Source organism: Gouania willdenowi, chromosome 1 (assembly GCF_900634775.1).
Source record: "Gouania willdenowi chromosome 1, fGouWil2.1, whole genome shotgun sequence".
NCBI lineage: Eukaryota > Metazoa > Chordata > Actinopteri > Blenniiformes > Gobiesocidae > Gouania > Gouania willdenowi.
Genome location: NC_041044.1, coordinates 44,591,262 through 44,609,063, shown reverse-complemented (window position 1 = coordinate 44,609,063; position 17,802 = coordinate 44,591,262). Strand labels below are relative to the sequence as shown.

The window sequence follows — 17,802 nt, the reverse complement described above, 5'->3', positions numbered from 1 at the left end:
AGTGATCAGAGAGCCCCAAAGCTGCACGGGGAACAGAGTGATATGAATCCTTTATTACAGTGTAGCAGTGATCCAGTGTGTTAGCACCCCTGGTGGGACACTTTATATGCTGTCTGTATTTAGGGAGTTCGTGGGTTAGATTTGCTCTGTTAAAATCCCCGAGAATGATTAGCAAAGAGTCGGGATGTTTTTTCTCCACGTCTGCTATCTGGTCAGCCAGCTGCTGTAACGCCTCTGTTACACAAGCCTGAGGTGGGATGTAAACACCGACCATAACAAACGAGGAGAACTCCCGTGGAGAATAGAACGGTTTGCAGTTTATGAAAAAACTCTCCAGATTAGGGCTACACGTCTGTTTCAACACTGTGACATCTGTGCACCAACCTTGGTTAATGTAAAAGCATATTCCGCCGCCCCTCGTCTTCCCACAGAGCTCTTTTACACGGTCCGCTCTGAGGAGCTGAAAGTCCGGTAGATGTAGAGAGCTGTCCGGGATGAGTTCACTGAGCCAGGTTTCAGTAAAACACAGGGCGGCGGATCTGCAAAAGTCCGAGTTTCTGGTGTTTAGAAGCAGCAGTTCATCCATTTTATTTGCCAGTGAGCGGACATTCGCCAGGTGAATGGATGGAAGCGCAGTGCGTAATCCCCGCTGCCTCGTTACAGAAAAACTTAACATTGACGCTAAAACATTTAGTAAATATATCTCGAGTCACTGTCAATCTTTACTTCAAACAAAACTACAGTACGCCAGTTAAGTCAACTATTCATCAGCATGCATGGCTATTCTGTACAGAGAAAGTTGGTCACACCAGTGCCACCACTGGTTAAGTTTGTGTAGAGCCCTGATGATAATACACAAAAAAATAGTCTTAGCGAAAATAGTAATAGTAATAATAGTAATGGTTATAATAATAATAATAATAGTAATAATAGCAATAACAAAGTAATATAATAAGAATCTAGTAACAATAATATGATAAAAAACAATAAAAAATATTAAATAATGATATGGTAATATGATGATTATATAGCAATGCTAATACAATGATAATAAAAAATATGATAATATAGCAATGCTAATAATACAATGACAATACCAGTAACTATAACATAAAATATTAATAATTAAAAAGGAGTTTAAAAATATAATGATCATTAGAATAATGCCAATAACATTAATACAGTCGTACAATTATATAATAATAATAATGGCAATAAGAAAAGAGCAAAGAGAATCCAGTAACTGTAATACAATAATAAAAACAATAATAAACATAAAATAATAAGGCAATAGCAATATTAATAATAATACAATGAGAATACCAGTAACTATAAGATTAAATAAAAAAAAGAATAATTTAAGAATAACAATACAGTAATAGTACAATTAGATAGAGATATAATATCAATTGTGAAAGTAGTAATAGTAATGGTTATAAAAAATAATAGCAACAACACATAATGAGAATCCAGTAACTATAATAAAATAATAAATATTAAAATAAAACAGCGTGTGCGATTTCCACGGTTTATTTCTATGGGATATGAACTTGATAAATGTGTTTGTTGTTGTTTTTTAACTCACTTTTATTTTATTTTTTGTTTGGTGTATTTTTCTGTAATGTATGTTTTTTGGAGTCAATGTGTATTTGTGTATCTTTCTGTTTTAGTATATTTAAATAAGAAAATACGAATGTGTTTGAGACGCTGATAACCAAACTCCATAGCCATTGTAGCACCAATCAGAAAAACAACCAAACTGTGCAAAACAAAACGTAAAGCTCCAAACTACCTGAGTGAGTAAGTAAATTAAAGTATTATGTACAATTCGGCTGTCTTTTTAAAAAAACTAAAATATTTTTTTACCTTTGAACCGAGTGGTCAGAGCTTAGCTTCCATGCACAGCATGACACAGAATCTACAGTTTTCCAGATGGAGAATTGAACAGGTTGAGGTCAATATCGACTCTAGTGAAACAGCGCGTTATTGAACAACAGTTTTATGGTTTAAACAATGGGAAACGTGTCTGTAAAAGACTCACCAGTGGCTGATGGTTTCAAATCTCTATTCAGAGAGCTCCGTGTTTGAGAAGCTAACAATAGCATAGCACAGGAGGAAGTGGAGTCTGCCGTGGCTCACACACACGAACATCAGTGACTAACATCAGGCCCAATAAGTGAGACTTAAGAGCTTTGTTAGTTTATCAGTGTAAACACAGCTGCTCAGACGTTCCTCTCCGTATAAAACTATCTTCTTATCCCTCACTCGTGTTTACAGTCCGTGTCTGCTGGGCTGTGTGCACACGTGACTCTTGCTCGTGTGAGGAAATAGATATAGATGGTGCGCTAGCGCCCCCTCACACCCTGAGGTCAAAAGTTGAATAGGTTTCACTTCAGGACCGTCCAGAAGTGAAATAAAATTAAAATAAACATTTTGAAATGACAAAATTACTCCAAAATAACAGATACACACACTTGGGGTATTTGTAACCCGTCGACCGAGTTTCAAGTTGAACTGGCATCGCGTCCGGGAGATATTTGCTCCACACACACACACACACACACATCCACACAGACCTCCCTTGAATTATAGTATAGATATAGATATTGTGAGAACTGCTCTGACTCGTGACGTCACAGTCGTCCAACCGAAGTGCACCGCGGCACACTCAAAACGCAACCGGTGTGGATTCAAACGGCGGACAGCGGTGAAAAACCGGATCGGTTTTAACACGCTCTAAACTCCTCCGCACCCCTCGACTCTAACTTCACTATTACTTTGATTTGTTTGCTCAGTTTTCCACCTCACCACCCTCTCTCTCTCCTCACCACTGCTTTCTTTTCTCTCCTCGTCTGCACATGCTGTCAAAGTTCAACACTAAAATAAGAGCAATATTTTAAAGACAGTAATGCATGTTTTGCTATTGCAATTAAATAAATGAATTTATTTTATTGCATAATTGTGACCATCACCAGCCCTCCCTAAGGAAGGGTTAGAAACACTTTATTAAAGGGAGAATATAAAAAGAGAGGGTAGTGTTACACCTAGGTGGGGGGAAGGGAACAGGGAAGATGGAGTCAGGGTAGGAAATGGAAAGGGTGGGGATGAGTTGACTGCTTTATAGTGAGAGTGAGATGTTATAGTTGTGCATATCATAGCCCCATTCCCCACCAGGGGGGTGCGCCCCACACTTTGAAAAGCACTGATGTGGACTCATGACACACAGAGTGAAATATTTCAAGCCTTTATTCCTTTAATGCTAACAGATAGCAGCCTTTAGCTCTCTGGTCTCTCCTCGTCCTCATGGGTCCAGTTTGTCCGTTAAAGGTTCGTTTGTACGTTTCAATGAGAACATCATCACCCAGCTTCACTCCACAGGAGGAGCAGGAAAAGGGGAGGACAAGGTTCACATCAGCCCATCCTGCGTTATTCACAGAAAATGAAGAGGACAGGAAGGAGGTCCAGTGTGAGAGACACCAAAATAAAAGCCCCGGAGTAGATCTGCAGGATGGACAACAAGGATCAATCAGGTCTCATCCATCCATCATCCATCCCTGATGATGGAGCGATGAACAGTTAGACATTTATTTAATAAATTATTCTTGGTACATAAGTGCATAGTAAAAAAATCTAATGTATGAACATAATAAATATGTTTTTAATGTGTCCTGTCTGGATGTGGTGTTTTTTAATGACCCCTTTTTTTAAAGAAAATTAAACAATTCAAAGCAATACATCCTGTATACAATATTAACAAATTTTTAACCAAATTAATATTGGTCTTAACTATGTCAAAAAAGCAGGTAAACTGTTTACACTAATTATTAATACGAATTTACGTTAAGAAAATCTTTTTTTATAGAACTACATAAACATATATTGTATATACACATACATATGACGTGTACTGTAAAAATATTGTCAATTAATGCATTTATTGACGACAAATGACCTAAAATCCCAGTTATGTCACTAGAAATCAATGGATTCAAATGGTCCACCAATAACTTCAGGGAACAATCTCAGTCTGACATGAATCACGTGACGGTCAAACATTTTGGACTTAAGTTGTTTCAACTCTCTCTATATACGGCTCTGGTGTGTCCCTCACCTGTCTTTGCCTACAGTTTCCTCTCTGAGGACACGCCCCCATCCACCCTGCTGCTGGCATTAGGGTCCTGTGGTGAGCCCGGGGCGTCCGTCTCTCTGCCTGAGTGCGAGCGCGTCTTCTCCTTCCTCTGCTTTGACATCTGAGGAAACTCGAGAAGACGTTTTCAGTGAGTGTGAACTAACGGAAATTTGGTAATTGATCAGTTTTTGTTTATCCACAGACAACAAAGTGAAGCCTGGCTCTTTAAAACAACTGGGGGTGTTTCACTAAACCAGGATAGGGGATAAGGCCTGGAAAATTCAGCTAACCTGGATTAACTTATCCCCAAGTCGGTTGAACAAAAGCCAACCAAGTTTATCCAGGAGAAGTAACCATGGTGATTTAGCCTCCACAGCTAACCTGTAACCATGGTGATTTAGCCTCTACAGCTAACCTGTAACCATGGTGATTTAGCCTCCACAGCTAACCTGTAACCATGGTGATTTAGCCTCTACAGCTAACCTGTAACCATGGTGATTTAGCCTCTACAGCTAACCTGTAACCATGGTGATTTAGCCTCCACAGCTAACCTGTAACCATGGTGATTTAGCCTCTACAGCTAACCTGTAACCATGGTGATTTAGCCTCCACAGCTAACCTGTAACCATGGTGATTTAGCCTCTACAGCTAACCTGTAACCATGGTGATTTAGCCTCCACAGCTAACCTGTAACCATGGTGATTTAGCCTCTACAGCTAACCTGTAACCATGGTGATTTAGCCTCTACTGCTAACCTGTAACCATGGTGATTTAGCCTCCACAGCTAACCTGTAACCATGGTGATTTAGCCTCCACAGCTAACCTGTAACCATGGTGATTTAGCCTCTACAGCTAACCTGTAACCATGGTGATTTAGCCTCTACAGCTAACCTGTAACCATGGTGATTTAGCCTCTACAGCTAACCTGTAACCATGGTGATTTAGCCTCTACAGCTAACCTGTAACCATGGTGATTTAGCCTCCACAGCTAACCTGTAACCATGGTGATTTAGCCTCTACAGCTAACCTGTAACCATGGTGATTTAGCCTCCACAGCTAACCTGTAACCATGGTGAGTTAGCCTCTACAGCTAACCTGTAACCATGGTGATTTAGCCTCTACTGCTAACCTGTAACCATGGTGATTTAGCCTCCACAGCTAACCTGTAACCATGGTGATTTAGCCTCCACAGCTAACCTGTAACCATGGTGATTTAGCCTCTACAGCTAACCTGTAACCATGGTGATTTAGCCTCTACAGCTAACCTGTAACCATGGTGATTTAGCCTCTACAGCTAACCTGTAACCATGGTGATTTAGCCTCTACAGCTAACCTGTAACCATGGTGATTTAGCCTCTACAGCTAACCTGTAACCATGGTGATTTAGCCTCTACAGCTAACCTGTAACCATGGTGATTTAGCCTCTACAGCTAACCTGTAACCATGGTGATTTAGCCTCTACAGCTAACCTGCTACAGAGCAAATTCAGAATTCTGAACGAAAAAAAAGTTATTATACTATGATTTTCATGATCTGACCCAACTTAATAACTCAGTTCAACACAACAATTATTTTTATAAACATTTTGTTTATTCATTTGTTCTTTTATCTTTTTTTAATAAAAGTTTCTTCCTGCATTCAAATGAGAAAAGAATATTAAGAGATGAGAGAGGAATGTTTTCTACCAATTCCCTCATGTTGGAAATCTGAGGAAAAAATTCTGATTTTTTGTCAGATAAAATGTCAGAATTTTGACATTATATACTGTGTGTATATATATATATATATATCATGTACTGCATAACCCATCATACTGCTCACACCGCTTGACACCATTTACACTGATGTCCAGCCCATAGATCATTAGGTGTGACCAGTACAAGATGATCCTCGTCTGTAGTGGAAGCATTTGAGAGCATGATGGATGCCGCATGACGTTTAATATTAACCTAACCACTAGTAACGAGTGTATCATAGTGTATCATGCTTTTTCTGCAGTCTGTGTCTTCTCCTCACCCTCCGAGGGCTCTCTTTTCAGTTTCAGGTGTCTTGATGCTTGATGTTTATTTTAGCATGTGAAACTTTACAATCAGCGCCCCCTATTTTTCTGTCAGTTTGTGAATTTCTGTTGTTGTGTATTTTTGGTAGTATTGCCTTTTTGTTGTTTCATACATTTTTGTTGAAAATTTGTGTTTTCCTGTCATTTTTTGTCTTGTTTTGTGTATTTTTGTTATTAGTGTACTTGTCTAGTAATTTTGTGTCTTTTGTCTCAATTTTGTAATATTTCTAGAGTCCTATTGTGTGCGTGTGTTGTTATTTTGTGTATTTTTGAAGCCATTTTGTGAATTTCTCTATTGCTTTGTGTGATTTCGAGTTATATTGTGAGTTTTTGCTGTAAATGTTAATATTTTTAAGTATTTTTGTCATTATTTTGTGTACGTAGTGTGTAAAACGACACAAGAATCAGGCTTCTACTAAAACAGGAAAACAGCACCACCGTGTGGTTAAAAAGAAAACCGTAGAGCTGTACCGCCCGTACCTGTCTGGGGTCTGAGGACCCGCAGGGTGACGTCAGCTCAATAGTGACGGGTCCGTCGTTCTGAATGTGAAGCTGCATGTAGGCTCCGAACTTCCCATCTGCAAAACACGTAAACAAAATGACTGAAAAAAAAAATACACAAAAAACTATTGGTTTTGTTGCAAAACAACACTGAAATCACATGAAAACAAAATCACACAAAATGACTCAAAAACCCCCATTTTTAAAATAAGAAAAACACAAAATTACACAAAAAATAAAAATAAAACAAAATGACTCCAAAAACACACAGCTCCTTTGTTGTTTCCTGTTAATGCTCAGATTGGTCTTTTTTTTTAAACAAGGACATGAATGTTGATCATGTGACACTCAGGTCACATACCAGCACATGTTTTGGCTCCGCCCCCTGTGATAAAAGTTGTCGATCTCTGCTTTTTCCAAACATTTATTTAAAGTAGCGTGAGATGATAGGACACAGTGTGTACAGGTGTGTGTACAAGTGTGTGTACAGGTGTGTGTACAGGTGTGTGTACAGGTGTGTGTAAACTGAACCTATGATGGTTCCCAGGGTGTTCACAGCCAGTGGGTTTCACCTTTGATGCGCTCGGCCCTGTAGGCGCTCCTCATGGCGTCCAGCATGGCGTTGTAGAAAGGCTGAGCGGACGCGGCCGGCATGGCCAGGTGGAAGTCCGGTTTGTTGCCCTTGAGCACACACTGGAGGGTGAACTGACTGACACACAACACCTCCAGATCTCTGTCCATCACACTCTGGGACCAGCTCCGCCCACTGGGGTCTTCAAACACACGCAGGTTCAGGATCTTACGCACCCTGGAGGGAGGGGGAGGAGCCAAGGGTTCACTACTGAGTGCGATAAAAACACATCAATGTGGTCACATGACCTGACACACTCACATGTAGTCAGCATCTCTCTGTGTGTCCTCTGAGGACACGCCCAGTAAGACACAAAGGCCACGCCCAATGGAGCTGATCTGCTCCTCTCCCACTGTGACACACGCACGCACGCACGCACGCACGCACACACACACACACGTTTTGTAATCTCGATTCGATTACAAAACGCTTCTTGATTATTAACGGTTATCAATTCAATTATGAATCTTCCAATTGACATCAGTCATAAGTAAATGATATTTGGATTTAGATTTTAATGTTTAATTGATAGATTTAACACTTAAATTTAATATCGAACATTTTTATTTAGATTTAATGTGTCATTTTTAGATTTAACATTTAGATTTAATATCCGTTAAATAAAAATGTGAGCTTTTACCCGTGACATTTAGATTTAATTTTTTTTAAATTTATGTTTAGGTTTAACATTTATTTAGATTTAACATTTAAAATTTTCATTTAACATTTACATCTAACATTTAATATTTAGATTAAAATTGAACATTTATATTTATTATCTAACATTTTAATTTAATATGTAACATTTACATTCAACATTGACATATTTACGATAAAAGTAAATACCACAAATATTGCAGTAAATCTGGTCTAAAGCTATATTTTTTAAAAAATCACGTTTTTTAAACGTGATTTGTTGCTAAATGTTGCTGTTTATTCTAGCATGAGCAACTTTACACTTGGCGCTCCATATAAGTAGTCTTTATTCTATTCATGTATTTTTTTTTGTTTAAATCTTTTAATTTTATCGTGAAAAATTAACACCCTTTTCATTAGCTGCTCATCTTCAACCTAAATGTGAACATTTGGGTCGCAGCTTGTTTTCGGTTTTATATTTTAAAACCATTTAATATGAACTCTGCTGTAAATATTGTAAATAGCTGCATGAACACGGACTAATATAATAATAAAGGACTTAAATGTGGGGCTCACCTGTTACACTGGCTCTGGAAACTCTCTGAACGATGGCTCTCATTGTCGTGTTTGTCTCTACTTCCGCACTCATGGGTCACCTGACCCAATAACGCCGTCTTCTATTGGCTGAAAGCGGCAGCTACACTCTTCACTCTGTGCCTCTCGGTAAATTAAAAAAAAAAAGAAAAAAAAGTGAGTTTACTTCAAATAGATAAATAAATAAATACACAAATACATGAATGTTCTAATTTTATTGCGCCCCCTTTAGTAAATGTACAAAACGATTTCAAAAACACGTGAAATGACTAAAAATAGAAAGATAAAAAATATTCCAAAAAAAAGAAAAAAAAAAACTGAAATATTTACAAAACAATATAATAAAAACCAAAACGACTCCAAAAACATGAAATCACAGAAAATACAAAAAAAAACCAAAATGCACAAAACAAAAATTACACAAAATGCCTAAAAAGATCCACCAAAAATACACTGAAAAAATTTGCCACAAATAAGTTTTTTGCAAAACAACGTAATCATAAAATGACTCCAAAAACACGTAAAATTACAGAAATTTCAAAATACTCAAAACAAAAATATACAAATGTGAAAACAAAATGCACAAAGTACCAAAAAATACACAAAATGAAAGAAATAAAGAAGCTACAGAAAAAAAAAAAAAATTTGGTATTTTTTTGCTCCAAAATGTTCCCATTCAACCCTATTGGGACACAGCTTTCAGTCCTGATTGGCTGCTGGGTCCTTTGATGTGCCATCAGAGGCTCATAAATCAACAATAGAGACATTTAAATGTAAAAGAATGAATTTTATTTATTTCCATAAATATATCCTGACATCATCAGCCTCCTACAGAACTCCAGTACACAGTGGGATGTCCAGTTTGGGTCCAAACTGGGAGTGTTGGGAGCATCGTGGCTATGGGTCACTGGACTCATTCCCAGAATCCTTTGCAGCGGACGCGTCGCCATTGAAGGACTTGACGAAGTTGTAGATCCTGGTCGTGTACGGCACAAAGTCTTTCTTGTAGATGATGATGTTTCTAGAATGAGCCGTGTTAAACGTCACCTGGTATGGATTCTCTTCTTCTTCTTTAACTGCTTGTTTCTCTTTCCCTGAATCACAGAGAGGGAAACAAACATGTGGCGTCACCTTTGCTTTCTGATTATCATCAATTCTACTAATAGTTTTTAGAATAACAACCAACCTGAGCATTAATACAGGAAACAAAGGTTTTGTGTTTGATTGTCATGATTTTATGTATTTTTGGAGTTGTTTCAAATATTTTTCTGTAATTTTGTTGTCTTTTTGTATACATTTCTCTTATTCTGTGTATTATCTTTTGCCTCTGTGTGTGTGTGTGTGTGTGTGTCCTGTGTACTTTTTCTGTCATATTTGTGTAATTTTGTATAGTTTTTTCTCATTCTGCATATTTTTGGCACCCCGTGCATTTTGGTAGCTTATGGAGTCATTTTGGGGGGTTTTTTTTGGTCATTTTGTGTGTGTTTTTTGTAGTCTTGGAGTAATTTTGTTGGTTTATTTATATTTTAATTCTGTGTGGTGTTTTTGGTATAATTTTGTGTGCTTTCACTGTATTTATGGTTGCCTTTTTGTTGTCCTTTTATGTGTTTTTGGAGACATTTTGCATATTTTCATTGTCATTTTGTGCTTTTTCCCCCTAATTTTTTATATGTTTGTTGAGTTTTTGTGTACTTTTGTCTTTTTATGTATTTTTGCTGTCATTTTGTTAATTTTTGGAATCACTTTCTGTATATTTGGAGTATTTTGAATATACTTCTGTAATTTTGTTGTCTTTTTATACACATCTCTCTAATTCTGTGTATTTTATATAATGACATTTTGTGGTCAACCTATTGCCATTTTTGAGTGTATGCTTCCTGCAGTCTTGAAATCATTTTGTGGGCTTTTGTTTTCTCATCCTTTAGTTTATTTCTCTGTAATTCTGTATGTTTGCAGGATTTCATTTAAGGTCATGATTCTGGTTTTATGGTTAATAATATTTTTGTAAAACTCACTTTTAATTTTAGTGTAGATATTTAAAAACAATGTCATGTTTTTCGTTTTCTGAACGGGTTGAAAACATTTTTTTAAACACATCTAAACCTGCTGTTGAAATTTGTCAAATTATTGAAATTTTGGGAATTATTTTGGATTTAGTTTGTATTTTCTGTCGAGTTCTTGATTGTTTTTTGTATAGCGATTTAATTCACACGTTATTAATAATGTTAATTTTGTTGACATTTGTTAAATTAAAAAAACTTTAGGATGGCAGGGAGAAGACGCACACCGGAAATGACACGTAGGGGAATTGTAGTCTAAACGCACAGAGTGGACTACAACCATTTCCGCTTCACTGTGACAGTAAATGTTAATAAAGGCACTTGTATTTGCTTATTTTATACCCAGTGTTCTTTCTAAATCTCTTTTTAACTTTCTAAATGTGACAGTAAAGGCTGAACTATCATCATGGAGGGATATTTTTACATTAATCAATCACTGACTCACCTGATGTGTCCTCTAAGCAACCGGTGTATTTAAAGATACCATATGAAACGATCATGGTCCAGACACCGAGCGCGTACACAGCGGATAGTCTCGTTCTCCACTTCAGCACGTCTTTAACCTGCATGTTTCACTGTTTTACACAGATTTATCTACGGATGTAGAGGATGACACAGCGCCGCCATTAACGCTCCTGCTTTTCTTCTTCTGTGGTGTTTAAAGGCCGCTGCCTTCCACTGCTGCTGCGCTAGCGCCACCTGTGGTGTTTCTGTGTTACTACACCTCCATTCTGCTGTAATTGTAACTCTTTATAGTAATTGTAAAAGTGTGGCTTCTTTTTTTATTGTTGTTGTTGTGTGTTTCTGTTTGTCACTATATGTGTTTTTGTTGTTAAGTGTATCTTAGTTGTTGTTTTGTGTGTTTCTTTTACAAAGCTGGCTATCTCTCCGTTAGCTTTACTTAACTTAACCAACTTGTTTTTCATATGTTTTTGGACTGATTTTGTGTATTTTGTTGTAATTTTGTGTATCTAAAACGAATTTAAAAAGGTGTGTTGAAAGTTATTTGAATGATTATTTGTATTTTGCACTAAAAAAAAGACACACATACAGTATGACTCATTTCATGCCATTTCAACAAATGACCCATTAACTTCGGTCTAAAAAAAATTCTGATTTTTTTTTTTTCTTCCAATTTTTAGTTTGATCGGATGAATATTTTCTGAGAGATGGACAATGTAGTGAGGGGGGTGTGTCCTGTGATATATTACTATATCACATTTACCTTTCCTATGTGAGGAAGTTCCTGAGATATTGGAAGATAAAAATAGGAGAAAAATAAGGACACAAACACACCTTGACTTCATCATCCATATTTCAAAATGTATTCATCAGATCAAACTGAAAATGTACAGTGTGAATATTGAATAATCATGGAACCATTGGTTAAAAAAAAAAAAAGAAATCCGATTTTTTTTGGAGGATGAAATGTGTGGGTCATTTGTTGAAATGTCATGTTATGACCATATCACATTTTATTTTTTCACATATTTAAAGACCGCAGAGGAAGGCCGTAACCCAAGGAACTCAACAATATTATCAGAGTTGATTTTCTGTGAAAGTCAAAGTCATGTTTGTGAGTCAGTGTGTCTGCAGGCGAAGGATGGACCACTGCTCTCCACAGATTTATTGCACTTCATGTTCCTCACGCAGACTTTTCTGCCTATTGGTTTGAAAGGAAAAGTCCCACATGTCCAGACGCCGTCTCTCATGAAAAAACACACACCAAAAACAGGTGAAATTATCCCAGAAATGATTCATCAGCAAATAAAAACCCAGGCCTGGAGGCTGTGGTGAACTTATAGATCACTATCTATACGTGTCAGAGCTTTAAAACATTCCTCCATCATGGCTTTCAGCCGCCGGGAGGGAATATCTGACATTTATTTCTGCCTCAGCTCTACTTTTTTACAGCAGAGTTAATAAGGACCGATAAATGGTGAGTGTGGGGGGGGGACGCAGCACCTGTGGGGTGTTACTGTAAAAGAAAAGCAGGATTATTAAATGGAGAGTGGTGCTGTCACTGAAGAATTCAGCTCTTATTCATGTCCAGCTTCTTCAGACAAGCCTGAGCTTCTTCCTCTAGACTCACAATCACACACTCAGAACCACACACACAGCTTCCTGTTGTCAACACAAAGACGTTAGTGTTTTTGTGTTATTTTGTGGTCACTTGTGTGTTTTTCTCACTCATTTTATGTAGTTCTGTTGTCACTGTGTGTTTTTAGAGTTTATTCTGTGTAATTTATTGTTATTTTGTGTGTTTTTTTTGTGTTTTCCTCAGTCATTTTGTGTAGTTCTGCTGTCACTTTGTGTTTTTAGTCTATTTGTGTGATGTTCTGTGTAATTTGTTGTCAATGTATTTGCTTCTGTTGTCATTGTGTGTTTTGTAGTCTCTTTGTGTATTTTTGTTGTTATTTTGTGCACTTCTGTTGTCGCTTTGTGTGTTTTGGGAGCCATTAAGTGTATTCCTGTCATAATTCTGTTGTCAATAGTGTGTTTTTAGAGTCTATTTGTATGTTTTTAGGGTCTATTCTGTGTAATTTATTGTCTTTTTGTGTGTTTTTATTCTGAATCTATTTGTATTTCTGTACTCCTTGTGTATTTTGTGTATTTGTGTTGCCAATTCATGTGTTTTTGGAATCACATTTTGATGTTTCATAGTCAACTTGTGTATTTATGATTTTGTTTTGTGTGTTTTTTGCAGACATTTTGTGTAATTTTGTTTGGTTTTTAGTGAATTTGTGTATATTTGAGCATCATCCTGTGTAATTTGTTGTCATTTTGTACATTTTCTAGTCGTTATGTGTTGTAATTGTTATTTTCTGTTGTCAATTTGTGTGTTTTTGATGGTTTTTGGTGAGGTTGTGTTGCACGACTGTTTTGTTGTTAATTTGTGTGTTTCTGTTGTAATGTGAATAAATTAGGTTTTGGCCTCATGTTTATGTTTGAATTGAGTTTATGAAATAATGTAATATTAATGACTCGTAATGAACTGTAAACATTTTTCAACCTTCAGGCTTCACATTCCTCTAAAGTGTTGAGGACTTTCACTCTCTGAGCCCCAGGCCCCTCCTCCTCCCCCCCCTCTGTGGGTCTTTGTGGGGACTTGTCGACTGAAAGGTGAGTCAGATCTACTGTACACACACACACACACACACACACACACACACACACACACACACACACACACACAGGGAAGAAAAGCTTCTAATAAAGTGATCTGAAGCTAAATATGGCGGGTTAGGGTTGTTGTTGGTTGAGGCTGTGATTGGAGCAGAAGGTCAGTGAAGAATCATTTCTCTTTAATCTATTTATTAAGTGTTTATTACTGATGAAATAACACAATCTCTGCTTTGTGCAGTGTTGGTCCTTTAGCCTCTTTAGCCCCCCTTATATAGCGTTTTTTTATATACCAAATAATTGATGTTTACATGATTGTTATAATATTATTATCAGAATAAGGCGTGTGATTCTGGTTGGTTTTTAGTGAATTTGTGTATTTTCTTAGCATCATTCCATGAAATGTTTCGACAATTTGGGTTTTTTGTTGTTATTTTGTTGTTGCTTTTTAAAGTCATTTTTGTGTAGTTCTGCTGTCACTTTGTGTGTTTTTAGAGTCTATTTTGATATTGGTGTACACGTTATGTTTTTATTATTTTGTGTTGTGAATTTGTGTGTTTCTAATAGTTTTTGGAGAAATGATGTGTACTTTATTGCTGTTTCCTTGTTAATTTATGTGTTTCTGTTTGTTTGATGGTAAAATTGTGTCTTTTTCTGTTATTTTGTGTATATTTCTAGTGTTTTTGGAATACATTTCTGTATTATTGCTGTTGTTCAGTGCAAATATTTTTGTTGTACAATTTCATTGTTTCTATATTTCCCATTTTGTGTGTTGTTGTGTTTGTTTTGCGTGTTATATGAGTCACTTTTGTGTATTTTGTTGATATCTTATGTTTTAATATTTAAATAATTTTGCGTGTTTTTGTTGTCGTTTAGTATAGTTCTCATTTTGTTTGTTTTGCATGTTACAATTTGGTTTATTTTGTTTACATTTTCTGTTTTTGTAGTAAATTTTGTGTATTTTGTTGTCATTTTGTATATTTTTCTGTTATCTATGTGTATATTTCTCGCCGTCTTAAGTATTTTTGGAGTAAATTTTTGTCTTTTTGTTGTTGTTTTGTGTAATTTTTGTGTTATTTTGTGTGTTTTTTTTAATATTCTGTTGGGTTTTTTATGATTTTGTGTGTTTTTGCTTTGTATATTGCTATTTTTGTGTTTTTAATGCGTGTTATATAAGTCACTTTGTGTATTTTGTTGATATTTTTTGTAGTTTGAGTAAATTTTGTGTATTTTGTTGTCATTTTATATATTTTTCTGTTATTTTTGTGTATATTTTTTGCCGTCTTAAGTGTTTTTAGAGTAAATTTGTAGATCGTTGTTGTCATTTTGTGTATGTGTGTGATGTTGGGGTTTAGTTGTGTGTGTTCCTCTTCGTCTCCTTCATACATTGACATCATATTTTATTCGTTTAGTTTTGACAGAAAGGAACAAACTAAAGTAGAGATACGTGACCAAGTATCCGTCCGTGGTCGTCCAACGTCAGACAAATGGACGAGTTCACAACGGTGAAGACGCTGAGCTCAGGAGGAGACGATGGAGACAATAGCAGAGGTCACACACACACACACACACACACACACACACACACACACACACACACACACACACAGAGTCTGGTTTTTGTTCTAATTGTGTGTGTTTTTAGAATGTTTTTGCACATTTTACGTCATTTTTGTATTTGTTATGTGGTTTTGTGAGTTTCTTATTGTTTTTAAGATATTTTTATTGCCACTTTGGAGGTATGTTACAAAGCTAGATTAGCTCTTATCGCGCTAACTTCCAGGATTTAATCAGTGTGTGCTGGACTACAAAGCTCACTAACGTCTTACAGATCTAAATCACCATGGTAACTTATGCTGAATGGCTAGCCTGGTTGAGAGCAGGTTTTGCTCTGGCTGGGATTTTAACGAGTGATAAAGCCCCGCCTCCTGACCAATCAGATTTCCTAGAAAGCGAGTTGTCCAATAAAAGGTGATGTGTGAACACGTCAGTGTGTGGATCTGATCTGACGCTGACAGGAGAGAGAAAATTTAGACATTAATGTAATCTTTTTATCTACCAATGATAACATCCTTTACGAAAGATATAGATTTATATCTGATGAACTGATCTACAATAATCCAATGGATTAAAATCATAAATAATCTCACATTTTTATACAGTAACAGTATCAGCAGCTTCCTGTCTAAGTTCTCACCTTTTCTGTAACAACAGGTTGTTTTTGGTCTGAATTATGGATTTGAATAATTCATCATTTTAAACTAAAACAACCTGGTCAGGATCAAGTTATGAAGTGGATCAGATCTGAGGGAGTACCAAAGCTCCGCCTTCTAACTAATCCCGCCTCCTGGTACTTTGATCATAAGCTGTTCCTCCTGTAAAGACGATCGCTCTGCCAGGTTCTCCATTGATTGGTCAGACGCTGTAATCTCCACCCCTTTTATGTGAACGCGCTCGTACTGAGGCTGAAAACACTTGGTTTAAATTAAATTAGCTGTGTGTTTTTCTGTGTTTTAGAATATTTTTGCACATTTTCATTGTCCTTTTGTGTGTTTTTGTTTTTGTCTGTTTTTCTGACATTTTTTATTTAACATGTGGTTTTGTGAGTTTTTTTTTTTTTTTTTTTTTTTTTAACTGTTTTTAAGGTATTTTTGTTTGACACTTTGTGTGTGTTTTTGTCATTTGATGTATTTTTCCAGGTGTTCTGTGAGTTATTTTTTGTGTTTTCTGTCAGTGTCTGTTTTGTTGTTGTGTGTTTTCAGAATCTTTTTCCACATATTCATTGTCCTTTTGTGTGTTTTTGTTTGGATTTTGAGTGTTTCTATTGTGGTTTCATCTGTTGTTCTGCCATTTTTGTATTTGTTGTGTAGTTTTCGTCTCACCTTTGAAATGTAAATATTGGACTCTGATTTCCTGAGAAAACATTCCAATATTTAAGCCGTTTCTGGCTTTATGCTGACTATGTACAGTAAGTGCAGAGGGCCACAAAGCTGAGAATGAAAAGATCCAGGAAAACAATCTGAAGTTTAAACATTTGAAAGAGAAGTTGATCAGTTACGGTGGTAAATCATTGATCGTTAATTATAAAATAATCTTTCAGTTCATGTGTGAGCACCAAACATTCTTTAAATAAGATTTAAAATTCACTTTGTGTTCCATGTTTCATGACTAAGCGCTTCTCTCACAGTGATCATCAAAACCGAGGCGATGACTCGACAAACGTCACAGGGTGAGTACAGTCGTTGTTAAAGGTTTGAATCCTCGTGACTCACAACGATTACTGAGATACACAGAGATCACGTCACATGATCAACAGTCATTTTTACACATTTCCATTGTACTTTTGTGTGTATTTGTTTTGATTTTGTGTGTTTTCTACGACTCTGTTGTGCTTTTGTCTGTTTTTCTGTCATTTTTGTATTTGTTGTGTAGTTTTTAAGGTTGTTTTTTTTACTTTGTGTGTATTTTTTATTGTTTGAAGTGTTTTTTGTGTGTTTTTCTGTCTATATTGTTGTTATGGTTGTGTGTGTTTTTTGCACATTTTCATTGTCCTTTTGTGTGTGTTTGTTTTGATTTTATGTTTTTGTTACAGTGTTGTCTGTCATTTTTGTATTTGTTATGTGGTTTTGTGAGTTTCCTACTGTTTTTAAGGTATTTTCCCAAGTATTTTGTGTGTTTTCCAGTCATTGTCTACATTATTGTTGTGATTGTGTGAGTTTCTGTGTGTTTCGAGAATATTTTTGCACATTTTAATTGTCCTTTTGTGTGTTTCTGTTGCCATTTTGTGTATTTTTAGATTATTTTGTGTATTTTTAAAGTTACCAGTCCCAATCATCTGCATATTCCCTCTTATTTAACCACAAGCTAAATTTAAAACAAATTTATTTTAGCCACTGCAACTTTTTTTCTAATGTAAATACTGGACAGTTTTCAGATTCGCGGGAATTGTTCTATGAATCTGTGATAACCACATTTATTTATTCATCTGAATAATATCCACTGTTATCCAGGAACGTTTATTATTATTATTATAATCATCTTTGAGATGCAAATCCTGGTTTTAATCAGA

At 36.1% G+C, this 17,802-nt stretch overlaps 3 protein-coding genes across 7 annotated transcripts in view; 1 reads left to right on the top strand and 2 right to left on the bottom strand.

Moving 5' to 3' along the window:
* Positions 1-3,228: 3,228 nt before the first annotated feature.
* On the bottom strand, positions 3,229-8,702 carry dtd1 (D-aminoacyl-tRNA deacylase 1). Of its 4 annotated transcripts, none has more exons than XM_028451919.1 (6): positions 8,533-8,702; positions 7,582-7,729; positions 7,262-7,497; positions 6,669-6,766; positions 4,112-4,250; positions 3,229-3,554 (listed from the first exon to the last, which is right to left on the bottom strand). In XM_028451919.1, exons 1-5 carry the CDS (start codon positions 8,603-8,605, stop codon positions 4,122-4,124), a joined length of 684 nt encoding a protein of 227 aa, XP_028307720.1. In that variant the 5' UTR covers positions 8,606-8,702; the 3' UTR covers positions 3,229-3,554; positions 4,112-4,121. The 4 variants fall into 4 exon arrangements, with proteins under 4 accessions (XP_028307720.1, XP_028307730.1, XP_028307713.1 ...); XM_028451929.1 differs by having other exon boundaries at positions 3,229-3,421; XM_028451912.1 differs by having other exon boundaries at positions 3,229-3,501; positions 8,533-8,701.
* A 614-nt stretch (positions 8,703-9,316) lies between these two features.
* LOC114468541 (small integral membrane protein 26-like) lies at positions 9,317-11,283 on the bottom strand. The gene is made up of 2 exons (XM_028455511.1): positions 11,056-11,283; positions 9,317-9,644 (listed from the first exon to the last, which is right to left on the bottom strand). Exons 1-2 carry the CDS (start codon positions 11,177-11,179, stop codon positions 9,448-9,450), a joined length of 321 nt encoding a protein of 106 aa, XP_028311312.1. The 5' UTR covers positions 11,180-11,283; the 3' UTR covers positions 9,317-9,447.
* Positions 11,284-13,772: 2,489 nt separating this feature from the next.
* The window catches only part of LOC114462860 (collagen alpha-1(XVII) chain-like), a 33,629-nt gene continuing 29,599 nt past the window's right edge, over positions 13,773-17,802 (top strand). For both annotated transcript variants that reach the window (XM_028445943.1, XM_028445935.1), the window contains exons 1-3: positions 13,773-13,893; positions 15,146-15,284; positions 16,921-16,962. In XM_028445943.1, coding sequence (XP_028301744.1) covers positions 15,221-15,284; positions 16,921-16,962 — 106 coding nt within the window. In that variant the 5' untranslated portion in view covers positions 13,773-13,893; positions 15,146-15,220. The remainder of the gene's footprint in view (positions 13,894-15,145; positions 15,285-16,920; positions 16,963-17,802) is intronic.

Excerpts from the sequence above, each read along its gene's own strand:
- dtd1 (XM_028451919.1), bottom strand. The coding sequence starts at position 8,605 with ATGAGTGCGGAAGTAGAGACAAACACGACAATGAGAGCCATCGTTCAG. Across the intron at positions 6,767-7,261 it reads CAGGGCCGAGCGCATCAAAG|ATGGGAAGTTCGGAGCCTAC; the intron begins GTGAAACCCACT and ends CGTGTTTTGCAG. Across the intron at positions 4,251-6,668 it reads GGTCCTCAGACCCCAGACAG|ATGTCAAAGCAGAGGAAGGA; the intron begins GTACGGGCGGTA and ends GAGTTTCCTCAG.
- LOC114468541 (XM_028455511.1), bottom strand. The coding sequence starts at position 11,179 with ATGCAGGTTAAAGACGTGCTGAAGTGGAGAACGAGACTATCCGCTGTG. Across the intron at positions 9,645-11,055 it reads TTGCTTAGAGGACACATCAG|GGAAAGAGAAACAAGCAGTT; the intron begins GTGAGTCAGTGA and ends TCTGTGATTCAG.